Here is a 23,929-nt window from a genome sequence, read left to right as displayed (position 1 = left end):
CTTCGCATCAGGTGGCGAAAGTATTGGAGTTTCAGCTTCAACATTTGCCCATCCAATGAACACCCAGGACTGATCTCATTTAGGATGGACTGGTTGGATCTCCTTGCAGTCCCAGGGACTCTCAAGGGTCTTCTCCAACACCACAGTTCAAAAGCATCAATTCTTTGGCATTCAGCTCTCTTTATAGTTTAATACATTATTTAGTACAATGATACCTAATGGTGTAGAAAGTTCAATTTTCTGTCAAAGGGTAATCAGTTTCCTTCTTATTTAACCCTCATATATTGACAGAATATATAGAGGGGGAAATAAAAATTTTAAATTATAATTACCCAACCTCTGACTCGAGTGCATGTCTTATGACATCCGAGGCACAGGGTGAAAAATGCAGAGTTCCAGAGTGGGAGACGTGGTCCATTTGCCATATTTCCTTGTTTTCAAATGTTTGGGGGTTTTAAATTGCTCTTTTTTTTGGCTGTGCCTTGTGGCATATGGAATCTTAATTCCCCATCAGGGATTGAATTTGTGCTCCCTACAGCAGAAACGCGCAGCCCTAGCCACTGGACCACCAGGAATTCCCCATCAGTTGCTCTTATTACTGCAATTCAAGGCTAGAATAGGGAAGGGGAGGTAGGACAAGGAGCCTAATTTCTGGTACTCCCTGACTTCTTTCTTAAAATAAGTTAAGTGGCTGAGACAAATATAATAGCCCTGAAACTCCCCAAGCTAGTGTATTAATTTGCCAAGTACATTTTTAATCATAGATTCATCGTTATAAATGAAGTTAAACTGTCAAATTAGGCTTTTCCCCTCTCCTTCAAAATCTATTTCTTAAAAGTTCTCTAAATTAAAATTTCATGAGCCTCAACATCATGGAAAGGGAATCAGTTACAAGACAGGACATAGTAAGTGCTTTAGTAAGTACTTGAGGGGTAAGTTATAAAATCATGTATCTTATGATTTGATGGCAATGACAGGAAGTAAAAAGTTGGTGGCAAATAGGTATTTTCAGCCTAAAAAGTTGTTAATTCTAAAATCTTTCAAGTGTCAATTGGTTCTGATCCTGATCTTGTTTGAAATTTTTGTAAATAATTTATAGTTAAATGTCACTTTTATGAGGGATACAGTACTTCACTCTCTTGGGTAGAAAAATGCCAAGCATGTTAACAACAAATTTCAGGAAAATACTAAGAATTGGTAAAAATAGGTGGGATAGTGAGGAACAAACTTACTACCATTTTGTACCCAAGAGAAACACTGAAGAATCAGTGTGGATTATTCTGTTAAAAAAAAAAAAAAAAGATAATGTCATCCAGTCCTATCACTTCATGGCAAATAGATGGGGAAAAAAGTGGAAGCAGTGATTTTATTTTCTTGAACTCCAAAATCACTGTGGACAGTGACTGCAGCCATGAAATTAAAAGACACTTGCTCCTTGGAAGGAAAGCTATGATAAACCTAGACAACATGTTAAAAAGCAGAGATATCACTTTGCCAACAAAGGTCCATGTAGTCAAAGCTATGGTTTTTCCAGTAGTCCTGTACAGATGTGAGAGTTGGACCTTAAAGAAGGCTGAGCACTGAAGAATTGATGGTTTTGAATTGTGCTGGAGAAGACTCTTGAGAGTCCCCTGGACAGCAAGGAGATCAAACCAGTCAATCCTAAAGGAATTCTACCCTGAATATTCATTGGAAGGACTGATGCTGAAGCTCAAAAATACTTTGACCATCTGATGTGAAAAGCTGAGTCATTGGAAAAGATTCTGATACTGGAAAAGATTGAAAATAAAAGGAGAAGGGGGCAGCAGAAGATGGGCTGGTTAGAGAGCATCACCGACTCAATGAGTTTGAGCAAACTCCAAGAGATAGTGGAGGACAAGGAAGCCTGGCATGCTGCATGCAGTCCATGGGGTCACAAAGAGTTGGACACCACTTAGTAACTGAACAGCAGCAGCAGCAACTCCTGTCTACAAAATTAAGGATTTTTGAAAACCACATCAAGTTGAGAATGTTGGTCTCTCAAAAAATAAAATTAATAAGATCTGGGGGTAGTCACAGAAGTATAGCAAATGATAAAGAAGGAATGTGCATATAGTCAAGGCCTCTGAAGTTGTGAAGGATACAAACAAGTTAAATATTGAATTACTTATGCCCAGGATAGTTTATATTTTTATTTCTCACCTGCATTACTCTTGGTAGCTCCCAACTCCCAAGGACTCTCTCTGCTTCTGGCTCATGCTTTCTCTTCTGTATGAATTGCCCTTCATCTGGTTAACTTCTACATATCTGTTAAGTTTCAATTCAGCCATCTTCTGTCTTCTCCTGACTCTCTGTATAGCATTATTCTCTTCCTGCTCCTCAGTTTGCACATATTCATCTAGTTAACTCTCTCCAATTTTTGTCCCTCTAGTCATTTATCTCTGTAAGAATCTTGAGAAATTTTCACTTAATGAAAATAATGTGGTTTGAATGTTATTCTCAATGTTAAGCCTTTCTCAGCCTTTCTTAGATGACAATCTTTAATTCTTCTGTATCATAATCAGAATTTTATCTGACTGTTCTCCAGATATTGTCCTCTTTCATGTCTAGTTTTTTCTTCCCTTCTATTTTCAACTTTTTACCTCTAATTTTGAACTCTTTCTGGTCTTTGCTTAAACATTATCTTAAGTGCTCTTTGTCTTAAACTCTTGAAACATTTCTTGAGCTCTGCTATTACTGAAGTGTCAGTGCAGAGGCTGGATGGCTGGCTGTCACAGATGCTATTTAAAAGAGGCCAATATGGACTAGAAGGTTAAACAGATGATTTGAAAACTTAAAATGAGAGGATATTCTAGCTGAAAAGCACCTTAGAAAGACTTAGACAAGTGGTTTCCAAACATGATTAAGAATCAGAATCACAAAGAGAGTTCTGAAAAAATGATACAGATTTTTGAGTCTTACTTCTGTACCTTTTGTATCTGTGTCTCTGAAAGCCTGGTTGTAGGTATAAAAAGATTTGTAGATTCTGTGAAGTCAGCTTATTCTTGGTTATCTTGGAAACTGCTGATCTTCACTTTATAGACAAAAGAAAGTTCTATTTCACAATCTAGTTAACACCCAACCTACATTAAGAACTGGTTCTCTTGATTATTATTAATGAGCCCATTATTTTTTTCTACTGAGAAGTAGTTCTCTTCTGTATCTTTCATTTAGCTAACAAACAGGCTGATTTATGTAGTACACTTTAGATTAGGTGGTGTTTCCTTTGAAGGAGCCAGTGTGTACTATGACTGAGGGTGCAGTTCTGGAACCAGAGTATCTGATGTTGAGTCTGCCTCTTTCATTTCTTGTCTTGGTACTCTGGGTGTCTTCATTGTAGGCTCTTGACTACAGTTTCCTCATTTGTAAAAGAGAATACTAGTTGCAGAAGTTTACATTTTATTTTCTGAGATACTTTTTATTATTTAAGAAGGTCTTTAATGGCAAACCACTCTGGTGTTCTTGCCTGGAAAATCCGATGGATGGAGGAGCTTGGCAGTCTACAGACCATGGATCGCAAAGAGTCAGACACGACTCAGCAACTTCACTTTGTATTGTAAATAGGCAATCCAAAGAGTTAATGTGCCATTTAGGATTGAATTTAGTTAAATAGCATATTAGAAAACAGGGCCTTATGCAAGGCACAGGGTATTGCTTTTTCCCATTAAAGAAATCTGGAAATAGGCAGCCTAGTATTGATGATGGCTTTATGAACATAAAAGAGGAAGGAAGAGAGGAAGATTTTTTTCTTCCAGGAGGATTCCTTCCAGAAGTTGTACACAAAATGTGCATATAATTTCATTGGTCAGAATTCAGTCACATGGTAGAAGAGTCTGGAAATGTTATCTCTTTTCTGGGTGGCTATTTACCTAGTTAAGAATGGAGGGTTCTATAACTTATAAAGAAGAGGAGAGTGGATATTGATATGTGCTCTACCACAATCACAATATGAATTTTGTGGCTCTGGATGAGTCATTTGGGTATACAGACTCAAAGGAATCTGAACCTGGGTAAACCTTGTTCTTTGACAGTAAGGGAGATTTTACATTGAGGGTTCCATCAGTCCAGTTGGTACAGGAATGTGCGTAAGAGCATTTTGTGAAACAAAAACACAGTGAGATCTTCATTCATAGTTCATTAAACATTTTTGCATGAGAAGAGCAACTTATCAGTAGACCTGACTTATCAGTTGTCTTTCCTGGTTGAATTGTTTTTAGCTTTGAAGGGAGCTAAAAAAATGAAAGACTGTTTGTCTTTGATAAATTAATTGTCTGAAAACTGTAGTAGAGATTCAATAAATAATAGCTGCTTTGTTATTATTATTACTATAAATATTTGATTAGATTATTTCCAAGACGCTTTCCAGTTTAAAAATTGTCACTGAATCCTAGTATTCAGTTATTTTATTTCAGTATTAAATGGTGCTTTTGATAATTTTTGCTTTTTTCATAATTTTTGCTTTGTTTTAAATATGAACCTCTGTTTTTGTTTTAAAATTCTAGTTCTCAATTTTGAACCATATGGACTCTCTTTTTCTTCATCTGGCTTCACTGGACGACAGTCTCCTGCTGGCATTTCTCTTGGTTCAGATATATCTGGGAATAGTACAGAGACTGGACTAAAAGAGTAAGTTCCTTTCTTATTAAAATTGAGAACATGGGAGTGTTTAAATGTCTTTAAATGTTGAAGGGTTCCTGAAAGCTAAATTCTGCATGGGTTGTTGTTTCTATGTATTGCTTTCAAAGTACTGATAGTGTGCAGACTGTCATACTTTAAGAGAGCTTGCTTCCAAGACAGTACAGAAAGTATACATACTTTGTGTGTGTTATTACTGTATACCATGTATACACACACACATTTTTAAAGTAGTGTATCAGAACTTCTATACCCAGGTGAGTATTCAACATATCATTCCACATTCCTCATAATCTATTTCTTAAAACCATCTCATTGGAAATTGACAAACATAGATGAACATAAAATAAGGTGACAGGTGACAGACTTCACTTGATAAAGCTGTATATTTTGTTCAGAATGCTTTCAGAGCCTCTTTACAGCCACCTTGAAATTTGGTGATACATTTGTCTAAACGTCTAAACATGGAACCAAATCTCCATCCTTTTTAGGTAATTTTTATTTTTGAAATATGAATACATTAGAAATTATGATCAAGTTAATAAAATGAGATAATGTATGCAAAGTGCCTTGTACAACCCAATACATAATAAATGATTGATAAATGGTACTAATATAATTAATAACTGTCATTGCTGTCATTATTGTTATTAACTAAAAGCTGAATTTACTACATAAAAGTTGTAGTCAATCTGGATAACTGGTTAGTATACCAATGTGACATAAAATAATGAAAATGGCATTTTTGTTTGTGAAGGAGCTTCTTCTAAAAGAATTCAAAAATATTTTGTGTAATGGCAGCATTGTTGAAATAAATGATAAAATCTCATATGAAAGATGACATTTGAATTGACTCAGTGACCTTATTTTATGTTCATCTTTGTATTTGTCAGCCTTCCAGTGAGATGGTTATAAGAAGGATTTATCAGAAGAATGACAGAATATGAGAAACATAGATGATATGCTGAGTGAAAAGGCATAAGTTCAAAACCTCTTTCCTAGCGTTTTTTTCCCCTGCTCTGTTGACACCCTTTTCTTTCCCAGACATTTAATGTCAGCATTACAAGCATGGGGTGCAGATATGGTCCATGAACATATAATGGTGGTGGTGGTGATAGCATTTAAGTACCTTAGATAGCGAATAGAGAGGCAAGGCAAGGAGAAACAGAAAACCCAAACCCTCCCAATCCAGGGAGGAAATGTAGTCCCTTTTACTGAACAACAGATGATGGCACCTGCTTTTTTAGTATTGGAACTAGGGTCTGGGGGACTTGACAGGACCTTGTGAATCCTATATGTGTACATGTACTGCATGCAGAGAAAAGACATTTGGCAAAGCTGCTAAGGAATTATACATATGCCGTATTATCATGAAATGCAGTGTGAGGGATGAATTTAAAATTTCTATCTAAAAAGGACCACAGCTCACACATTATTTCAGATTAGGAACCTGTGTGGTAATTGGCAAGGTGAATCAGCTTTAGAGAGGAGATGATGGTTCTTCTTCAGTCTCTGGCAAGTTGAGAATAAAGTGAAGTGGAAGTGAAGTTGCTCAGTTGTGTCCGACTCTTTGCGACCCCATGGACTGTAGCCTACCAGGTTCCACTGTCCATGGGATTTTCCAGGCAAGAATACTGCAGTGGGTTGCCATTTCCTGCTCCATAAGATCTTCCTGACCCAGGGATTGAACCTGGGTCTCCCGCATTGTAGGCAGACACTTTACCGTCTGAACCAGAATAAAGTACAGCAAGCCGATTTAGAATTTCTTACCTTAAGTCCTATTGTAGAGCAGCACCCTAGCTCGAATGGGAATTTCTGGAGCTCAAAGTATATTCCCAGTCTTTGAATGTTGAGTGAGTGAGTGAAAGTCACTCAGTCGTGTCCAACTCTTTTTGACCCCATGAACTATACAGTCCATGGAATTCTCCAGGCCAGAATACTAGAGTGGGTAGCCTTTCCCTTCTCCACGGGATTGTCCCAAACCAAGGATCAAACCCAGGTCTCCCACAATGCAGGTGGATTCTTTACCAGCTGAGCCACCAGGGAAGCCCAAGAATACTGGAGTGGGTAGCCTATCCCTTCTTCTGCATATCTTTCTGACCCAGGAATCAAACCAGGGTCTCCTGCATTACAGGCAGATTCTTTACCAGCTGAGGTACCAGGGAAGCCCCTTCTGAAGATTGCTTCATTGGGCTTCACTGGTGGCTCAGATTGTAAAGGATTCACCTGCAATGTGAGAGACCTGGATTTGATCCCTGGGTTGAGAAGAGCCCCTGAAGAAGGCAACAGCTACCCACTCTGGTATTCTTGGCTAGAGAAGTCCGTGGACAGAGGAGCCTGGCAGGCAGCAGTTTTGAAGATTGTTTGGCCATAATTTACATCTGTGTTTGAATGGCCTGATTAAAAATAGCACAAAAGGTATACCATATAAAACCATGTATTATATTAATATTATTATTGTCAAAATCCAGGCAAAGATGACTGATGTTTAAAATTTTTTTACAGTGTTTCATATCAGAAAGAAGCGTATTTTGTGTGTGAAATGGTTTTATGCTGCTCTCATATATTTCCTATTTAGACTTTCTATATGTAATGCATGATAGTGAAAATTTTTGTGGCTCAGATCATGCACTCCTTATTGCCAAATTCAGACTTAAATTGAAGAAAGTAGGGAAAACCACTAGACCATTCAGGTATGACCAAAATCACATCCCTTATGATTATACAGTGGAAGTGAGAAATAGATTTAAGGGACTCGATCTGATAGATAGAGTGCCTGATGAACTAAGGACGGAGGTTCGTGACATTGTACAGGAGGCAGGGATCAAGACCATCCCCATGGAAAAGAAATGCAAAAAAGCAAAATGGCTGTCTGAGGAGGCCTTATAAATAGCTGTGAAAAGAAGAGAAGCGAAAAGCAAAGGAGAAAAGGAAAGATAGAAGCATCTGAATGCAGAGTTCCAAAGAATAGCAAGGAGAGATAAGAAAGCCTTCCTCTGTGATCAATGCAAAGAAATAGAGGAAAACAACAGAATGGGAAAGACTAGAGATCTCTTCAAGAAAATTAGAGATACCAAGGGAACATTTCATGCAAAGATGGGCACAATAAAGGACAGAAATGGTATGGACCTGACAGAAGCAGAAGATATTAAGAAGAGGTGGCAAGAATACACAGAAGAACTGTTCACAACCCAGATAATCACGATGGTGTGATCACTCACCTAGAGCCAGACATCCTGGAATGTGAAGTCAAGGAAGTCAAGGACCTTAGGAAGCATCACTACAAACAAATCTAGTGGAGGTGATGGAATTCCAGTTGAGCTATTTCAAATCCTAAAATCATGCTGTGAAAGTTTTGCACTCAATATGCCAGCAAATTTGGAAAACTCAGCAGTGGCCACAGGATTGGAAAAGGTCAGTTTTCATTCCAATCCCAAAGAATGGCAATGCCAAAGAATGCTCAAACTACCTACCGCACAATTGCACTCATCTCACACGCTAGTAAAGTAATGCTCAAAATTCTGCAAGCCAGGCTTCAGCAATATGTGAACTGTGAACTTCCAGATGTTCAAGCTGGTTTTAGAAAAGGCAGGGAACCAGACAGCAAATTGCCAACATCCGTTGGATCATGGAAAAAGCAAGAGAGTTCCAGAAAAACATCTATTTCTGCTTTATGACTATGCCAAAGCCTTTGACTGTGTGGATTACAATAAACTGTGGAAAATTCTTCAAGAGATGGGATTACCAGACCACCTGACCTGCCTCTTGAGAAACCTATATGCAGGTCAGGAAGCAACAGTTAGAACTGGACATGGAACAACAGACTGGTTCCAAATAGGAAAAGGAGTATGTCAAGGCTGTATATTGTCACCCTGCTTATTTAGCTTATATGCAGAGTACATCATGAGAAACGCTGGGCTGAAAGAAGCACAAGCTGGAAAATCAATAATCTTAGATATGCAGATGACACCACCCTTATGGCAGAAAGTGAAGAGGAACTAAAAAGCCTCTTGATGAAAGTGAAAGAGGAGAGTGAAAAAGTTGTCTTAAAGCTCAACAGTCAGAAAACGAAGATCATGGCATCTGGTCCCATCACTTCATGGGAAATAGATGGGGAAACAGTGGAAACATTGTCAGCCTTTATTTTTTGGGGCTCCAAAATCACTGTAGATGGTGATTGCAGCCATGAAATTAAAAGACACGTACTCCTTGGAAGGAAAGTTATGACCAATCTAGATAGCATATTAAAAAGCAGAGACTTTACTTTGCCAACAAAGGTCCATCTATTCAAGGCTATGGTTTTTCCAGTAGTCACGTATGGATATGAGAGTTGGACTGTGAAGAAAGCTGAGCGCCGAAGAATTGATGCTTTTGAACTGTGGTGTTGGATAAGACTCTTGAGAGTCCCTTGGCCTGCAAGGAGATCCAACCAGTCCATTCTAAAGGAGACCAGTCCTGGGTGTTCTTTGGAAGGAATGATGCTAAAGCTGAAATTCCAGTACTTTGTCCAGCTCATGTGAAGAGTTGACTCATTGGAAAAGACTGTGATGCTGGGAGGGATTGGGGGCAGGAGGAGAAGGGGAGGACGGAGGATGAGATGGCTGGATGGCATCACCGACTCCATGGACGTGAGTCTGAGTGAACTCCGGGAATTGGTGATGGACAGGGAGGCCTGGTGTGCTGCAGTTCATGGGGTCACAAAGAGTCGGACATGACTGAGTGACTGAACTGAACTGATAGGCGTGTGTGCCTGTTATAGAGGATGAGATAGTTGGATGGCATCACTGACCCAATGGACATGAGTTTGATCAGACTCTAGGAGATAGTGAAGCACAGGAAAGCCTGGCATGCTGCACTTCATGGGGTCACAAAGAGTTGGACACGACTTAGCAACTTAACAACAATAATGCAGGCTCCATTTTCCTTCCCTTTCTCATTTTTGCCAGTTATTGTGGGTTGAATTCCCTGGGAAGTGCATTTGGAGATGGAATTTAGCATGCAAAATATTAAGGAGTGTCCTTGGCATTGTCAGCTGTGGAAGGGAAGGAAAAGAAGAGGGTTGGGCAGAAAAAGAAGTCTAGGATCAATGTTGTTGTTGCCAACAACAGTGTCTGCCAACTCACTTGGAAGCTCTGGAGCTAGAATGGCCCATCAGAGCTGTCCTGAGTTGGGCTGAAATGGGTGGCCAGGACTCTATATGTCTGCTCATTAATTATTGGATGTGGGTGGCCTGGGAAAAGGGCATTTTCTGCAACTGATGTGACTCTACAACTGAGGCAAATCCCTAAGGGTTCTACAGTCCCAGCAGCTGCACCAGTGACTCCTTCATTGAACGGGGATCTGGATGGAACATCCCAGGAACTACTACGCTTACTTTTCTTTTTTTTTATTAAATTAATATTTGAATCATTTGGAGAGTTTCTCTTTTTTTTTTTTAAACTACCCCTTAATAATTAAAGGATATGTTTTGGTAAACAAGGTTACAAAACACACTGTCATTCTCCTGGGGGATTCATGAATCCCTTGTTGCTGTTGAGCATCCTAGAGATGCTAGGGTCATTTTAGTGGCTCCCGTGATGACTTTTTTATCTGCTCACACAAGATCAACCAGTTTTCTTCTGAAAGGTTTGATAGATAAGTAACAGGATTTTGTTTGTTTGTTAACTTTTAAGAAAACTCTTTGGTACCTGAAAGAGAGAAATGAAGATATTTATAAAGGAACATTCAACATTTGTTGAATGGACTGATTTCCTGTAGGGCGTTCTTTATTAGCGTTAGACTTTCTTTTAGACAGTTGGTACTTAATAGCATTAGTTCTTCACTCAGTATGAAGTATAATGATCTTTTTTTGTTTCTGGAGTACTACAGAAAATCAAACTGACTGTGATTCCAACAAATCATTAAGTAGAATGAAGTAGAATAACAATCAGTACAGATATTTCTGAAATCTTATTATAGAGTCATTTCATGATCTGCCTATCTTGTAGCACAAATTTTAAAACTGCAGTTTTAGATCATGGCAGAGATACTTAATGAGTTGGTGCCAAGGACACATGGTTCTTAAATGAAAACAATAGAGGTAGTCTTTGGTTGTTTGAGCCTACACTTAGGATTTGCAGCTGTAGCTTCTGGGACAACAGTAGATGAGTCTTAATCCTAATCACTGCTTTATTCTTCTTCACCTCAGGTATTAACTCCTCACATTCATGCTTTTTCCAAAAGTATCATTAATACTTTTTTCTTTTATAGATCAAACCTCATTCATTTTTATTAATGTACTTTGTAATAGTTAATGGGGCTTTTCTGGTGGTTCAGTGGTAAGGAATCTGCCTGCCAATGCAGGAATGTGGGTTCAATCCGTGGGTCAGGAAGAACCCTGGAGAAGGAAATGGCAACCACTTCGTTGTTCTTACCTGAGAAATCCCTTGGACAGAGGAGCTGGGTGGGTCTCAAAAGAGTTGGACACGACTTAGTGACTAAACAGCAATAATAGGTGAAAATGTAGATTGTGTTCACATTAATAAAATCTTTTGGATTAAAGGTAAATTTACACATAGGAGTAGATTTGAATGAATTTTTTTTTTTTGCTTTCCACAGGATTTTATGTAGTGAATTTATAGAGTGTTAATTCCTTCATTAAGTGATTATAGCTATGAAACTATGTCATTTCTGATCTTTAACCCATCAGAAGTAAGGATAATTTTGAAAAGTCCATACACTGAAAGGAACTGATTTATAGTATTTCTGTTTTTGGACATCTTATTCAAACAATTAAATGAAAATTAAATGATCTGAAATTTTAAACTAAGCCTTGAGTTCTGTTGCATTAAATATTTTGGCTGGAGGGTTGGTGAAGGTTGGCTTTAACTAAAATCAAAACTGTAGATCTCAATTTTATTTCTGGCATATAGAATATAATCTGAAAGCTATTTCTAAAAGATGACAACAAAGATGTGTTTTTTAAAAAATGCCTCATGAAGGTAACCATTTAGCAGTTATTTAAACTGACTTGATTTCATTATCAATCTCCTTAGGACAAATGGCTTGAAGCTGGAAGGTATAAAGAAACTGTGGGGGAAAGAGGGCTATCTTCCCAAGAAAGAAAGCAAAACTGGTGATGAAACAGAAGCTCTGCCAGTTCCTCAGGAGAGTATAATGATGGAGAATGGAGATCAAACTGTAACAAAAAAGGATCCATCTCAAGTCCTTACCCAATCTAAAGAGGAGAAAGAAAAGCAGCTGCTGGCATCATCATTGTTTGTTGGGCTAGGATCAGAAAGTACAATCAATTTGGTAAGTAGTCAGTTATATTCCTCTGAGAATCTTATGTCCCCTGTTTTGAACAAAAAAACTGGCTCTACAAAAGCTCATGACTGTTAATCTATACACATTGTGGGAATGGCTCCCGCAGCTCCAAAGCCATCAGTGACATACCTTTTATATTCCTGAAGGAGAAAATCTTACTGGCTCAGCTTCAGTCAGGTGTTCTCTTTAGTCAGTGCAAGGGTCAGAGTCCAGATTAAGTTGCAAATATGACCATGTGTATTATCACCCCCATTGGTGGAAAGGACAGGCCTCAGTGGAAAGGGGACTTGATGGAAATTAAAAATAGTAATAGTTAACAATATTGATGTGTCTATGGAAAAAGTACTTCTTAAAATGGTTATTTTTAATAGTGAAAAATAGGAATCAATTTAGATGTCTTAAGAGGATGGGTACATAAATTATATTAGCACTGAATATGACTTTGTCATTAAAAATGATAAATACTACATTGTAAAATTTAAAAATACTTACATATATCAAGCAAAACCCCCCCAGAATATTAATTTTTTATATTGCTTGTAACTGTTAAAATAAAAGTGTATTGAGGTTGAAAGGAATTATACAAAAGTGATAATTATATTCAGAAATTTTGATTATGATTTGCAAAAATTTTTATGCTGATATATTATTCTCTTAGTAAAAGAATAAACTGTGGAGTGAAGGACAGGTGCTATTTTTGAGTGTCTGTGTATTCCATATGTAATTTTCCATTTGGTGGGCAAATGATCCCACCTAGTGCAAAATTATGATTAGAGCTATATTTTCTTCAGTTTTATATCACAGTTTTTTTCATCCTTCACCTCCCTTGGTGGAATTTTCCCTCCATCTCTGTCAACACTAGTCAAGTCTCTAGGCTACATTCTTTGCCTGTATCTCTTTCTTTTCCAGAGCTTATTTTTGTCAGACTTGATAATCAGAAAAAGTGAATTGAATTCATTTTAAAAGTATTAATAGGTAATTAATGTATCTTAATGTTGTCTCAGCATGTGTAGTTCAGCAGCAGAGTGACTGATCTTGAGTCCGTGAACTGTTCCAGCAGGCTGTGGTGGTTTCCATTGAATGATCTGTCACTAATAGGGCAAGTTCTCAGTGGTCAGAGAGCATCAGGGTCAGGGTGCTCCAAGGCTTATGAAGCCCTGATTGGTGAGCCTTTTTCCTGGTGTTGAAGGATTTCTACCTTCTCAACAAAGTACATAGCTTTCAGAGTATTTCTCAGGAGAACATTCAGGGTGATAAATTAATTAGACTTTTCTTTTTTTTGGTGGGCTCGAAATAAGAAATGTAAGTAGGATGTTTTTCTATTTAAGTTAGGTTAAATCCTTTCTGCGTTACCCCTCACATTTTTCTTTTTTCTTCAGCTGTCACTAGATTAGTTGGAAAAAAAGAGTGTAAAAAGAGTGTATTTCCTTGTTTCGGGGGGCTCTGAATTATGTGAGGAACTGTGTTATAACTCAGATGGCATCATGCAGAAAGGAGGGGAAGCAAATAATTATGTAAAATTAGCATGTATTATTTTTTAATAATACATGTAATAATGTTGTTGAGTTGCTCAGTTGTGTCTGACTCTTTGCAACCCCATGGACCATAGGATTCTAGGCCTCTCTGTCCCTCACCATCTCCCAAAGTTTGCCCAAATTTATGTCCATTGCATTGGTGATGCCATCCAGTCATCTCTTTGTGAGGCAAGAGGGCTCTTGAGCCATCACTCTTGCATGAATTCTCAGCCATTTCCTTGGGAGGCTTAGCTCAAGAATAGCAAACTTGCTGTTCCCATCCCCTGAGTCTGTAATGTACTTCACTAGTCACTTTTAGAATTCTTTGCTTCTGTGAGTTCTAGTTAGCCAGTGCTAGTTGATTATTAAGGTAAAGTCAGTTTTTCTTCCCTGTTTATTGACTCACAGGTCATAAAAATAGGACTATTATAGATTACTGAGCCAAAGTTTGAGGCATCCCTATGTTTAAGGGTATTTTAGCTTCTACAGGACAACTCTGGAAACAAAAAATTGCTAACTTTCTCACTGTTTTTAATTTGTGCAATTCTGTACTCTAGCATTCTGAAATCTAACAAGATTTAGAATTGTTCATTGTTGACTTTTTGACCTTATTTCTTTTTCTGGTTTTTAATGTGTTTTTAATGAGAAGTAGATTTAGCTTAATAGTAGATTTAGCTTATGTAGCTGTCAGAATTTTAGGGCTTAACATTTTATTCATCTCTAATAGGTAGAACCTTAGCTAGTTACTACATTGTTCATTTGAAATGATTAAAAAAAAGTTTGACTCATGATGTAGTAGAATGGTTTCTTTTTGTATTATTATGTTTTATCTTTGCAGCTCGGAAAAGCAGATACCATTTCTCACAAGTTTAGAAGGAAATCAAAAATCAAAGAAACCAAAAGTGAGGAAACAACCACTGATCAAAATATAATCCGTTCTTCCTTTAGTTCTTCATCAAATGTGACTTACGAAGAAGATTATTGTTTGGATAATTTGCAGGATAGAGGAGACAAAGAATTAAAGAAATTTTCTCTCAGTTCAGAACTTTTGGATTCTGAGTCACTGACAGAACTGCCCTTGGTTGAGAAAATCTCAAATTGCAGGCTGTCTACACCCTCTTTGTTTGCTGATAACAACATGGAAGTTTTTCATCCTCCTCAAGCCACTCCAGCCTCAGTTGCCAATGAAATCTCTTTAGCTTCTTCTTTGTTGGAAGAAACTACTGAACACATACATTCAGATCTTATGGAGGTCTGTAATAATGAAGCCATATCTGTGTCTTCTTACAAAATTTGGAAAGATGATTGTTTGTTGGTGGTCTGGTCAGTTTTTAATAAGAGTGGTTTGGAACTGAAAAGTGCTAACTTAGAAATGGCTCCTGCAGAAAATTTCAAGGTAAGACAATGAATGGTTTATTTTTTCTGCCTTAAATGGACAGTGCTTCCTTAGTGTTTCTACTGTTGATGCTTCTGATGGCTTATAAATTTCTCCCACATCCTTGTTTCTTCTTTAGCAAAAAAAAAGGTGTGACAGATTTTTAAAATTATTTTAAGTGGGACAAATCATTCAAAGGAGACAAGGGAACATAATAAAGATTGTATTAGAGAAGACTGAGAAAACTGATCCAATTTCTTCTCTGAGCTAGAATGCATTGAGTGGGATATTACCTGGGCCTGACCTGGCAGAAATTCCTAACTGTAGATGTGTGCGTTGTGCTGCCATGCTGTGTTAAGTCACTTCAGTTGTGTCTGACTCTTTGCGACCCTATGGACTGTTGCCTGCCCTGCTCCCCTGTCCATGTATTCTCCAGGCAAGAATACTGGAGTGGGTTGCCGTGCCCTCCTCCAGGGCATCTTCCTGACCTAGAGATCAAACCCACGTCTCCTGCAGCTCCCTCATTGTAGGCGGATTCTTTACTGCTAAGCCACCAGAGAAGCCCATAGATATACATTAGAATCACCTAATTCTAAAAACCTAAAAACAAACCAAAACCCAGTTCAGTTGTCTGAGCTTTACCACCAGAACTTGATTTGAGTAAGGGTGGAGAATGAGAGGGAAAGATAGACCTGTTTTTTGTTTTTGTTTTTTCTTTAAATTCTCCTAGCTTTAAAAACCTGCTACTAGTTAGTATTGAGAGCCACAGGACTGTTGTTGTTGTTGTTGTTTTTTGGTTGTTGTTAAACCACATAGACATTTTCATTGTAATGCTGTTTGTTGCATACTTCTGACCTATGTATTGTTATTTCTTAATTATCTATGCTAGTGAATTTTTCTCAAGTGAAGTTGTCAGTTATCCTAGTGTTGTGGCTTGTTATTAATATCTCACTATAGTATGCTTTTGTACCAATTCAGTTAAATAGAATATTGGTATTCATGTGAAAGTCTGTATTGATACCTTCTTCAGTACTTACTTTACTTTTATTTACAGATCACTGAGCAACCTGGATGCTGTTTGCCCGTAATAGAAGCAGAAAGCACCAAAATTTTTCAATATAGTGTGCAGATGGAAAAACCATTTACAGAAGGAAATCTGTCTGGTTTTATAACTTATCAAGTGATGGATACTCACTCTGTTCAGCTTGAATTTTCAGTAAACTTATCACTGTTAGATTTCATTAGGTAAATATTTTTTGGAATATTAATTCAAGTTGTTCATTCTTTCAGCAAGTATTTACTAGGCTCTTCTCTGGACAGAGCACTGTACTAGGTGCTAGGGAGTATAACACCACAAAGGGAGGAGAGGGTTCATTCTAGGGAGAGATATTGAATAGTTATACAGATGGATGTATAACTGTGAATTGTCCTATGAACAGGAAGTAAATGGTGTGATGGATGATTATAGTGTGGGGGACCCTGTATAGGATAGGGTTGGCTAACCTATGGAAAACTTCTGAGAGAAACTAATGTTAGTGTTTCAGTTCAGTTCAGTCGCTCAGTCATGTCCAACTCTTTGCGACCACATGGACTGCCGCATACCAGGCCTCCCTGTCCATCACCAACTCCCGGAGTTTACTCAAACTCATGTCCATTGAATCAGTGATGCCATCCAACCATCTCATCCTCTATTGTCCCTTTACTCGCCTTCAATCTTTCCCAGCATCACGGTCTTTTCAAATGAGTTAGTTCTTTGCATCAGGTGGCCAAAGTATTGGAGTTTCAGCTTCATCAGTCCTTCCAATGAACACCCAGGACTGATCTCCTTTAGGATGGACTGGTTGGATCTCCTTGTAGTCCAAGAGACTCTTAAGAGTCTTCTCCAACACCTCAGTTCAAAAGCATCAATTCTTCGGCACTCAGCTTTCTTTATAGTCTAACTCTCACATCCATACATGACTACTGGAAAAATCATAGCTTTGACTAGATGGACTTTTGTCGGCAAAGTAATGTCTCTGCTTTTGAATATGCTGTCTGGGTTGGTCATAACTTTCCTTCCAAGGAGTATGTGTCTTTTAATTTCATGGCTGCAGTCATCATCTGCAGTGATTTTGGAGCCCAAAAAATTAAAGTCAGCCACTGTTTCCACTGTTTGCCCATCTATTTGCCATGAAGTGATGGGACCGGATGCCATGATGTGAGTCTTCTGAGTGTTGAGCTTTAAGCCAACTTTTTCACTCTCCTCTTTCACTTTCATCAAGAGGCTCTTCAGTTCTTTTTCACTTTCTGCCATAAGGGTGGTGTCATCTGCATATCTGAGGTTATTGATATTTCTCCCGGCAATCTTGATTCCAGCTTGTGCTTCATCCACCCCAGCATTTCTCATGATGTATTCTGCATATAAGTTAAATAAGCAGGGTGACAATATACAGCCTTGACGTACTCCTTTCCCAATTTGGAACCAGTCTGTTGTTCCATGTCCAGTTCTAACTGTTGCTTCCTGACCTGCATACAGATTTCTCAAGAGGCAGGTCAGGTGGTCTGGTTCCCATCTGTTTCAGAATTTTCCACAGTTTATTCTGATCCACACAGTCAAAGGCTTTGGCATAGTTAATAAAGCAGAAATAGATGTTTTTCTGGAACTCTCTTGCTTTTTCAGTGATCCAGCAGATGTTGGCAATTTGATTTCTGGTTCCTCTGCATTTTCTAAAACCAGCTTGAACATCTGGAAGTTCACAGTTTATGTATCACTGAAGTCTGGCTTGGAGAATTTTGAGCATTACTTTACTAACATGTGAGATAAGTGCAATTGTGTGATATTTTAAGCATTCTTTGACATTGCCTTTCTTTGGGATTGGAATGAAAACTGACCTTTTCCAGTCCTGTGGCCCCTGCTGAGTTTTCCAAATTTGCTGGCATATTGAGTGCAGCACTTTCACAGCATCATATTTTAGGATTTGAAATAGCTCAACTGGAATTCTATCACCTCCACTAGCTTTGTTCGTAGTGATGCTTCCTCAGGCCCACTTGACTTCACATTCCAGGATGTCTGGCTCTAGGTGAGTGATCATACCATTGTGATTATCTTGGTTGTGAAGCTCTTTTTGTACAGTTCTTCTGTGTACTCTTGCCATCTCTTCTTAATATGTTCAGTTTCTGTTTAGGTACATACCATTTCTGTCCTTTATTGAGCCCATCTTTGCATGAAATGTTCCCTTGGTATCTCTAATTTTCTTGAAGAGATCTCTAGTCTTTCCCATTCTGTTGTTTTCCTCTTTCTTTGCATTGATCGCTGAGGAAGGCTTTCTTATCTCTCCTTGCTGTTCTTTGGAACTCTGCATTCAGATGCTTATATCTTTCCTTTTCTCCTTTGCTTTTCGCTTCTCTTCTTTTCACAGCTATTTGTAAGGCCTCCTCAGACAGCCACTTTGCTTTTTTGGATTTCTTTTTCTTGGGGATGGTCTTGATCCCTGTCTCCTGTACAATGTCACGAACCTCCATCCATAGTTCATCAGGCACTCTGTCTATCAGATCTAGTCCCTTAAATCTATTTCTCACTTCCCCTGTATAATCATAAGGGATTTGATTTAGATCATACCTGAATGGTCTAGTGGTTTCCCCCACTTTCTTCAATTTCAGTTTGAATTTGGCAATAAGGAGTTTGTGATCTGAGCCACAGTCAGCTCCCGGTCTTGTTTTTGCTGACTGTATGGAGCTTCTCCATCTTTGGCTGCCAAGAGTATGATCAGTCTGATTTCGGTGTTGGCCATCTGTTGATGTCCATGTGTAGTCTTCTCTTGTGTTGTTGGAAGAGGGTGTTTGCTATGACCAGTAAAGTTGTTAAGCTTTTATTAGACATACAGCATTTAGTTATTGTACTAGCTTGTGCAGTGCTACCCGCATAATTGAAAACAATCTTTTAACCCTTCTGCTCTCATTTAGTATTATGAATATATTGTACTGTGTTCAAACATTTTTTAAAATGAAGCATGCCTGAAGGAAGAATGTAGAATACCAATGAATATCTGTAAAAAATTTTTTTAACTTTCCATATCCATCTATAATTTTTGCCCATTCTTCAAAGTCTTCTAGTAAGAACATGTTTATCAGTCTGTCAAAGAGTATGTATTTATGCCTGCCGTGCTGAAAAGATAAAATCCAGCCTTCAGAAAACTTAGATTCTGTGACTATGAAGGTTATGTCCCATGGTGAACATTAGTAACTTGAAGAAGCACAGCATATGTGCCACAAACAATTCTGTTCTTATGAGTAAAATCCTCTGTATCTTAAAAATTTTTTTTCTAATTATAAAATCAGTACTTATTATAAGAATTTAAATGATATAGAAAAATGTAAGTAGAATATAAAAATTTCCCATTCCCCCCAGAGATATCCCAGTGTTAACTATTTGATCTTTAGCTGCTTGAACCATTTAAAAACTGTATTTATTAAAATTCTTTCTTGGTCCATTTTGCTTAAGGTGCTGGATCTTTGTATTCGTACTTTTGTACATGACTTTGATAGAGTGTCTCGTCCCCAAATCTAAAGTATGTGTGCTCAGTTGCTTCAGTCATGTTTGACTCTTTGTGACCCCATGGTCTGAAGCACGCCAGACTCCTCTGTCCATGGAATTCCCCAGGCCAGAATACTGGAGTGGGTTGCCATGCTCTTCTCCAGGGGATCTTCCCGACCCAGGAATCGAACCCATATCTCTGGCATCTCTGGCATTGCAGGCAGGTTCTTTACCCACTGAGCCACCTGGGAATCCCCAGTCTAAAGTATACATGAAAGAAAAGTTTTATATTTGAATGATTCATGAAATTATTTGGTGAAATTTTACTGTAATGACTGATGCGCAGAAAAAGAACTGGGTGATTTATTGAAAAGACATTTGTTCTGTAATAACATCTGTTTTCAGCATTGTCTTCAAGTTAGAGGATTTTGGTCAGCATTCTGATCATGTCTGGTTTAAAAAACATAGATTTCATAGGATTTAGATTTGTAATGATTTTTTTTTTTATTCCCATGAATCAGTTGAAATGTATTTGTTTAGAATCATTTCATTCTTATGGACATAAATCTAATTTTCACAATTATTTTCAGGCCATTAAAAATCTCGACTGAAGACTTTGGTAAACTCTGGTTATCCTTTGCAAATGATGTGAAACAAAATGTAAAGATGTCAGAATCTCAAGCTGCTCTGCGTTCTACCTTAAAGGCCCTGCAACGGGAACTAAGACTTCATGTTGTTGACATTATAGGTTTGTAGAGTTTTTGAGAAGGCAGTCTTGTGTTTATGGGGCCTTTTCTTACAATCAGAAGGCAAACTCTTAAAAATATCTAATTTCTTAGGGATGTATATCCTGTTATGAGCATTTTTTTTATGAGCATCTTTTTGATAAGTGTGTTGTGCAGACTTTATTAAAGAATTTTTTTCTGTGGTAAAGTATATGTAGCATAATTTTACCATTTGGATCATAAAGTGTATTGGTGAGTGGCATTAAATATATTTCATTTTGTTGTGCAGCCATTGCCACTCTCATTTTCAGAACCTTTTTCTCTTTCTTAACTGAAACTGTACCCATTAAGCACTACTTTCCATTGCCTCTCCTCTGCAGCCCTTGGCAGCCACCATCCTATTTTCTGTCTCTATGAATTTGACTACTCTAGGTACCTCATCTAAGTAGACTCATACAGTATTCATCCTTTTGTGACTGGCTTATTTCACTTTAATGTCTTCAAGGTTCATCCATGTTATGTGTCAAAATTTCCTTGCTTGTAAGCCTAAATACAGTTACATTTTATGAATACACCATATTTTATTTGTCAGTTAATCTTTTGATGGACATTTGGTTTGCTTCCACCTTTTGGCTGTTCTGAATAATGCTGCTTTGAACATGGATATACAAATAATCTGTGTTTGAGTCCCTGCTTTCAGTTCTTTTAGTTATATACCCCGGTGTAGAATTTTGATAATTGCTGTTTTAACGGGTATGAGTAGTGTGTCATTTTAGTTTTGATTTGCATTTCCTTAATGATCAGTGATGTTGAGTATCTTTTCACATGCTTATTGGATATTTGTATATCTTCTTTGTAGAACTGTCTGTTGAAATCTTTTTGTATTAAAGAATTTCTGATTTTGCTTTGTTGTAGGTAATGAAGGGCTGTTGGCCTGTCAACTGCTCCCATCCGTCCCCTGCTTGCTGCATTTCCGAGTTCATGGTGACACGTTAGCCCTGTGGTTCAGATCCTCCTGTTCTACTCTTCCTGACTATTTACTTTATCAGTGTCAAAAAGTGATGGAGGGATCCTAGCAAAAGCTCTGCTTATATTTTACTCCATCAAAATAAATGGTTTACATAGATAAACTTATTTACCAAAGTAAAAAGAATTAATGGTACTTCTAATGAAAATGGGGATTATTACAGGTTGTGGTTTTATGTTTTCTTTATGGTTCATGATCAAGAAAGATCCCCAAGAAACTGTACCCCTAACCTTTTACTCAGGATTGTACAGTAGGTTTGGGTCCTAAAAAAGTGGCCTAAGCTAATGTTATAAACTGCTAAAGATTTATATATATCACTTAGTGTAGAGGGTCTGAAAATAATTTATTTTGTTATAAATAATTTTATAGCAGATTTACTCTAGTGTTAAAGCTGATTTATAGTAAAGCCAGGTCTCAGTTTTCTGCGTTAATGGAGGGGAGACATGGACTTAATAATCCTAAATCAAATTCATATTTGGCTTTGGAATGCAGTATATGCTTTTTGGTCAGCAAGTCATTACTTTCAATAATGTTTGCTTAGATCAGTACTGAGCTAAGTTGGCACAGCACATACTAATACTTCAGGAGACCCATAAGCACGTTGGATTTTGGGGGGATCCAATCTATGGTAGATGGACTTCCCTCACAGCTCAGTCAGTAAAGAATCTACCTGCAATGCAGGAGACCTGGGTTCAATTCCTGGGTTGGGAAGATCCCCTGGAGAAGGAAATGGCAATCCACTCCAGTATTCTTGCCTGGAAAAATCCCATGGACAGAGGAGCCTGGTGGGCTACAGTCCATGGGGTCGCAAAGAGTCAGACACGACTTAGCGACTAAACCACCACAATCTATGGTAGAGTTTTTATTATAACTTGATACACATAATTGCAAACAATTTGGCTACAAAATTTGTTTTCCACTTGCATTAATTTTTAAAATTCAAAATGAATTACTGTGTTCTTGTTTTCAAAACTCAGAGCCATTTACATAATACTATCATTTAGAAACAAAACCTGTTAAGAGCACACAGTACTAAAGTAAACAGGTATAAAAGGACTTTTCAGTTATGGCAAATATCTTAGTTACCACTTAGATTTTTTGGGCACATTAAAATATGTGAATAGAGTACAAATGGCAAAACCATCTTTCCTGGCCTTTGAATCCACTAGTACTCAATGGATGCAACGAGAAGAGTGGTAGTCTAAGTTTACCATACAGAATCTTCAGTAAAATATGATTTTCATGTTACAGTTGTGCCTATATGACCTCTGTGAGAACTATTATCAGTAAAAGAGGTTAAGCCTGATATGAATGATAGACCAGAATCTTATGATTATACATTTATGTTAAAAACAGAGTATTTTATAAAACCTTATGGTGCTGTGGAAAATATTTATTATTTCACTTTTTCTGATACTTCATGGTAGAAACTATTCAGGTAATATAGTTTTAAGTCATTGTTGTTAATACTCTGGTTAATTGGTACTGTTTATCACCCAGGTGTGGAATTGTGGTTTTAGGTTGTCTCATTAGTCATAACTGATAGGGAATTCCCCAAAGCTGATAGACTTCACTGGTTATTGTGTTTAGCGTATGTCTCCCTAAAAACAAAAGCCACGTTAAGAAATTGATTTTTAAGTTACTCATTAAAAAAATACCTTGTTAATTTCATACTTCTAAAAAGCATGCAGTAAAACCTTGCTACAAGAGCAATAAGTGGTTAGAATTTCCTGAGTAGGTTTTTTCTTTTGAATAGAATATTAGATTCATCCTCAAGCTCTCAGCAGTGTCATGACGATAGGAATATGAATGTTGGGAGAGTGTGGACACTGTTGGCTTTCTCTTTAGTGCTGCCTCTGTCAGCAGCACCCTCCCACCCCACCTAGTTCTGTTGATACTCTGACAAAGAGATAGGAAGTGCCCTCTCACTTTGTGAAGGAATGTAAAGTGTAGCAAAAGAGGTGCTTCATATTTTTGTGTCCCTGCTTCCATTAGTTTGTGTGGTCACCACGGCTGGGTGGAGTGTGGAGCAGTGGATGTAAAGGTTCCCAACAAGCAGGTGGACAGCTAGCTGGGAGAGATTACAGTGAGCTGTTGTGCTGCTTTGTTACAGGGTTGGCAGCAGCAGTTGTCATGAGAGACGTGCTTGGCCCACAGTGCAAATGGTGGGAAATGTGGAATGGTAGGTTAGGGCTGGGAGTATGATTTGGGGTCTGTCAGAGGTAACATGGTGTCACTTTTGTTCTTTCTGAACCCACTGCATAAAGTAGGATAAAAGGATTTCTGCTGAATGTTTAATAGAATGTTTACATTTTTATATTTTTATGGTTTTTAAAAATAGGAAGGAGTAGATTTTAAAGAACTTCAGAGCAGTATAAATTCTGCCTAAACTAATGAATGTTTTAAGTTCTAGATGAGGCATTGCCAGCCTTTTCTGCATTATAGGAGATGTGACGAAGTAGGAAGAACAAACTTTTTGGGGGCAAGATTGTCTCTTTATGTTACAGTTCAGTCAAGTAAAGGGGTGACATCTGGAGTGAGAGCTCTTGTGGAGGGGAGATGCAGCTGGTGAGTTCTCTGCTGGGCATCTTTGCTGAGAACACAGGTGGCAATGAGTGTGAATCTGGGGAGAATAAAGGGAAGACAGGAAAGCCTTAAGAGACAGTGGAGGAAGAAGGAGCAGGCTTCCACCAGAGGAGTAGATTAGTCGCAGGGGAGTGTGGGCCCTGAGAATGGGTCCTTCCGAAAAAAACTGCAGATGGAAGCTGAACAGTTACCAAGTGCTAATGTGCCAAGCATGCCAAGCACAGCATGTGC

The 23,929-nt window shown here is 38.0% G+C and overlaps 1 protein-coding gene across 2 annotated transcripts in view; it reads left to right on the top strand.

The window, feature by feature from the left end:
- AP4E1 (adaptor related protein complex 4 subunit epsilon 1) overlaps positions 1-21,260 on the top strand; it is a 66,395-nt gene extending 45,135 nt beyond the window's left edge. For both annotated transcript variants that reach the window (XM_027554021.1, XM_027554022.1), the window contains 6 exons: positions 4,521-4,644; positions 11,688-11,946; positions 14,311-14,868; positions 15,902-16,092; positions 19,951-20,108; positions 21,001-21,260. In XM_027554021.1, the coding sequence (XP_027409822.1) occupies positions 4,521-4,644; positions 11,688-11,946; positions 14,311-14,868; positions 15,902-16,092; positions 19,951-20,108; positions 21,001-21,161 (1,451 nt within the window). In that variant the 3' untranslated portion in view covers positions 21,162-21,260. The remainder of the gene's footprint in view (positions 1-4,520; positions 4,645-11,687; positions 11,947-14,310; positions 14,869-15,901; positions 16,093-19,950; positions 20,109-21,000) is intronic.
- The last annotated feature ends 2,669 nt before the right edge of the window (positions 21,261-23,929 follow it).

Source organism: Bos indicus x Bos taurus, chromosome 10 (assembly GCF_003369695.1).
Source record: "Bos indicus x Bos taurus breed Angus x Brahman F1 hybrid chromosome 10, Bos_hybrid_MaternalHap_v2.0, whole genome shotgun sequence".
Classification (NCBI taxonomy): Eukaryota; Metazoa; Chordata; class Mammalia; order Artiodactyla; family Bovidae; genus Bos; species Bos indicus x Bos taurus.
Note: the sequence above shows the minus strand (reverse complement) of the source record. Positions and strands in the feature narration are given on the sequence as shown.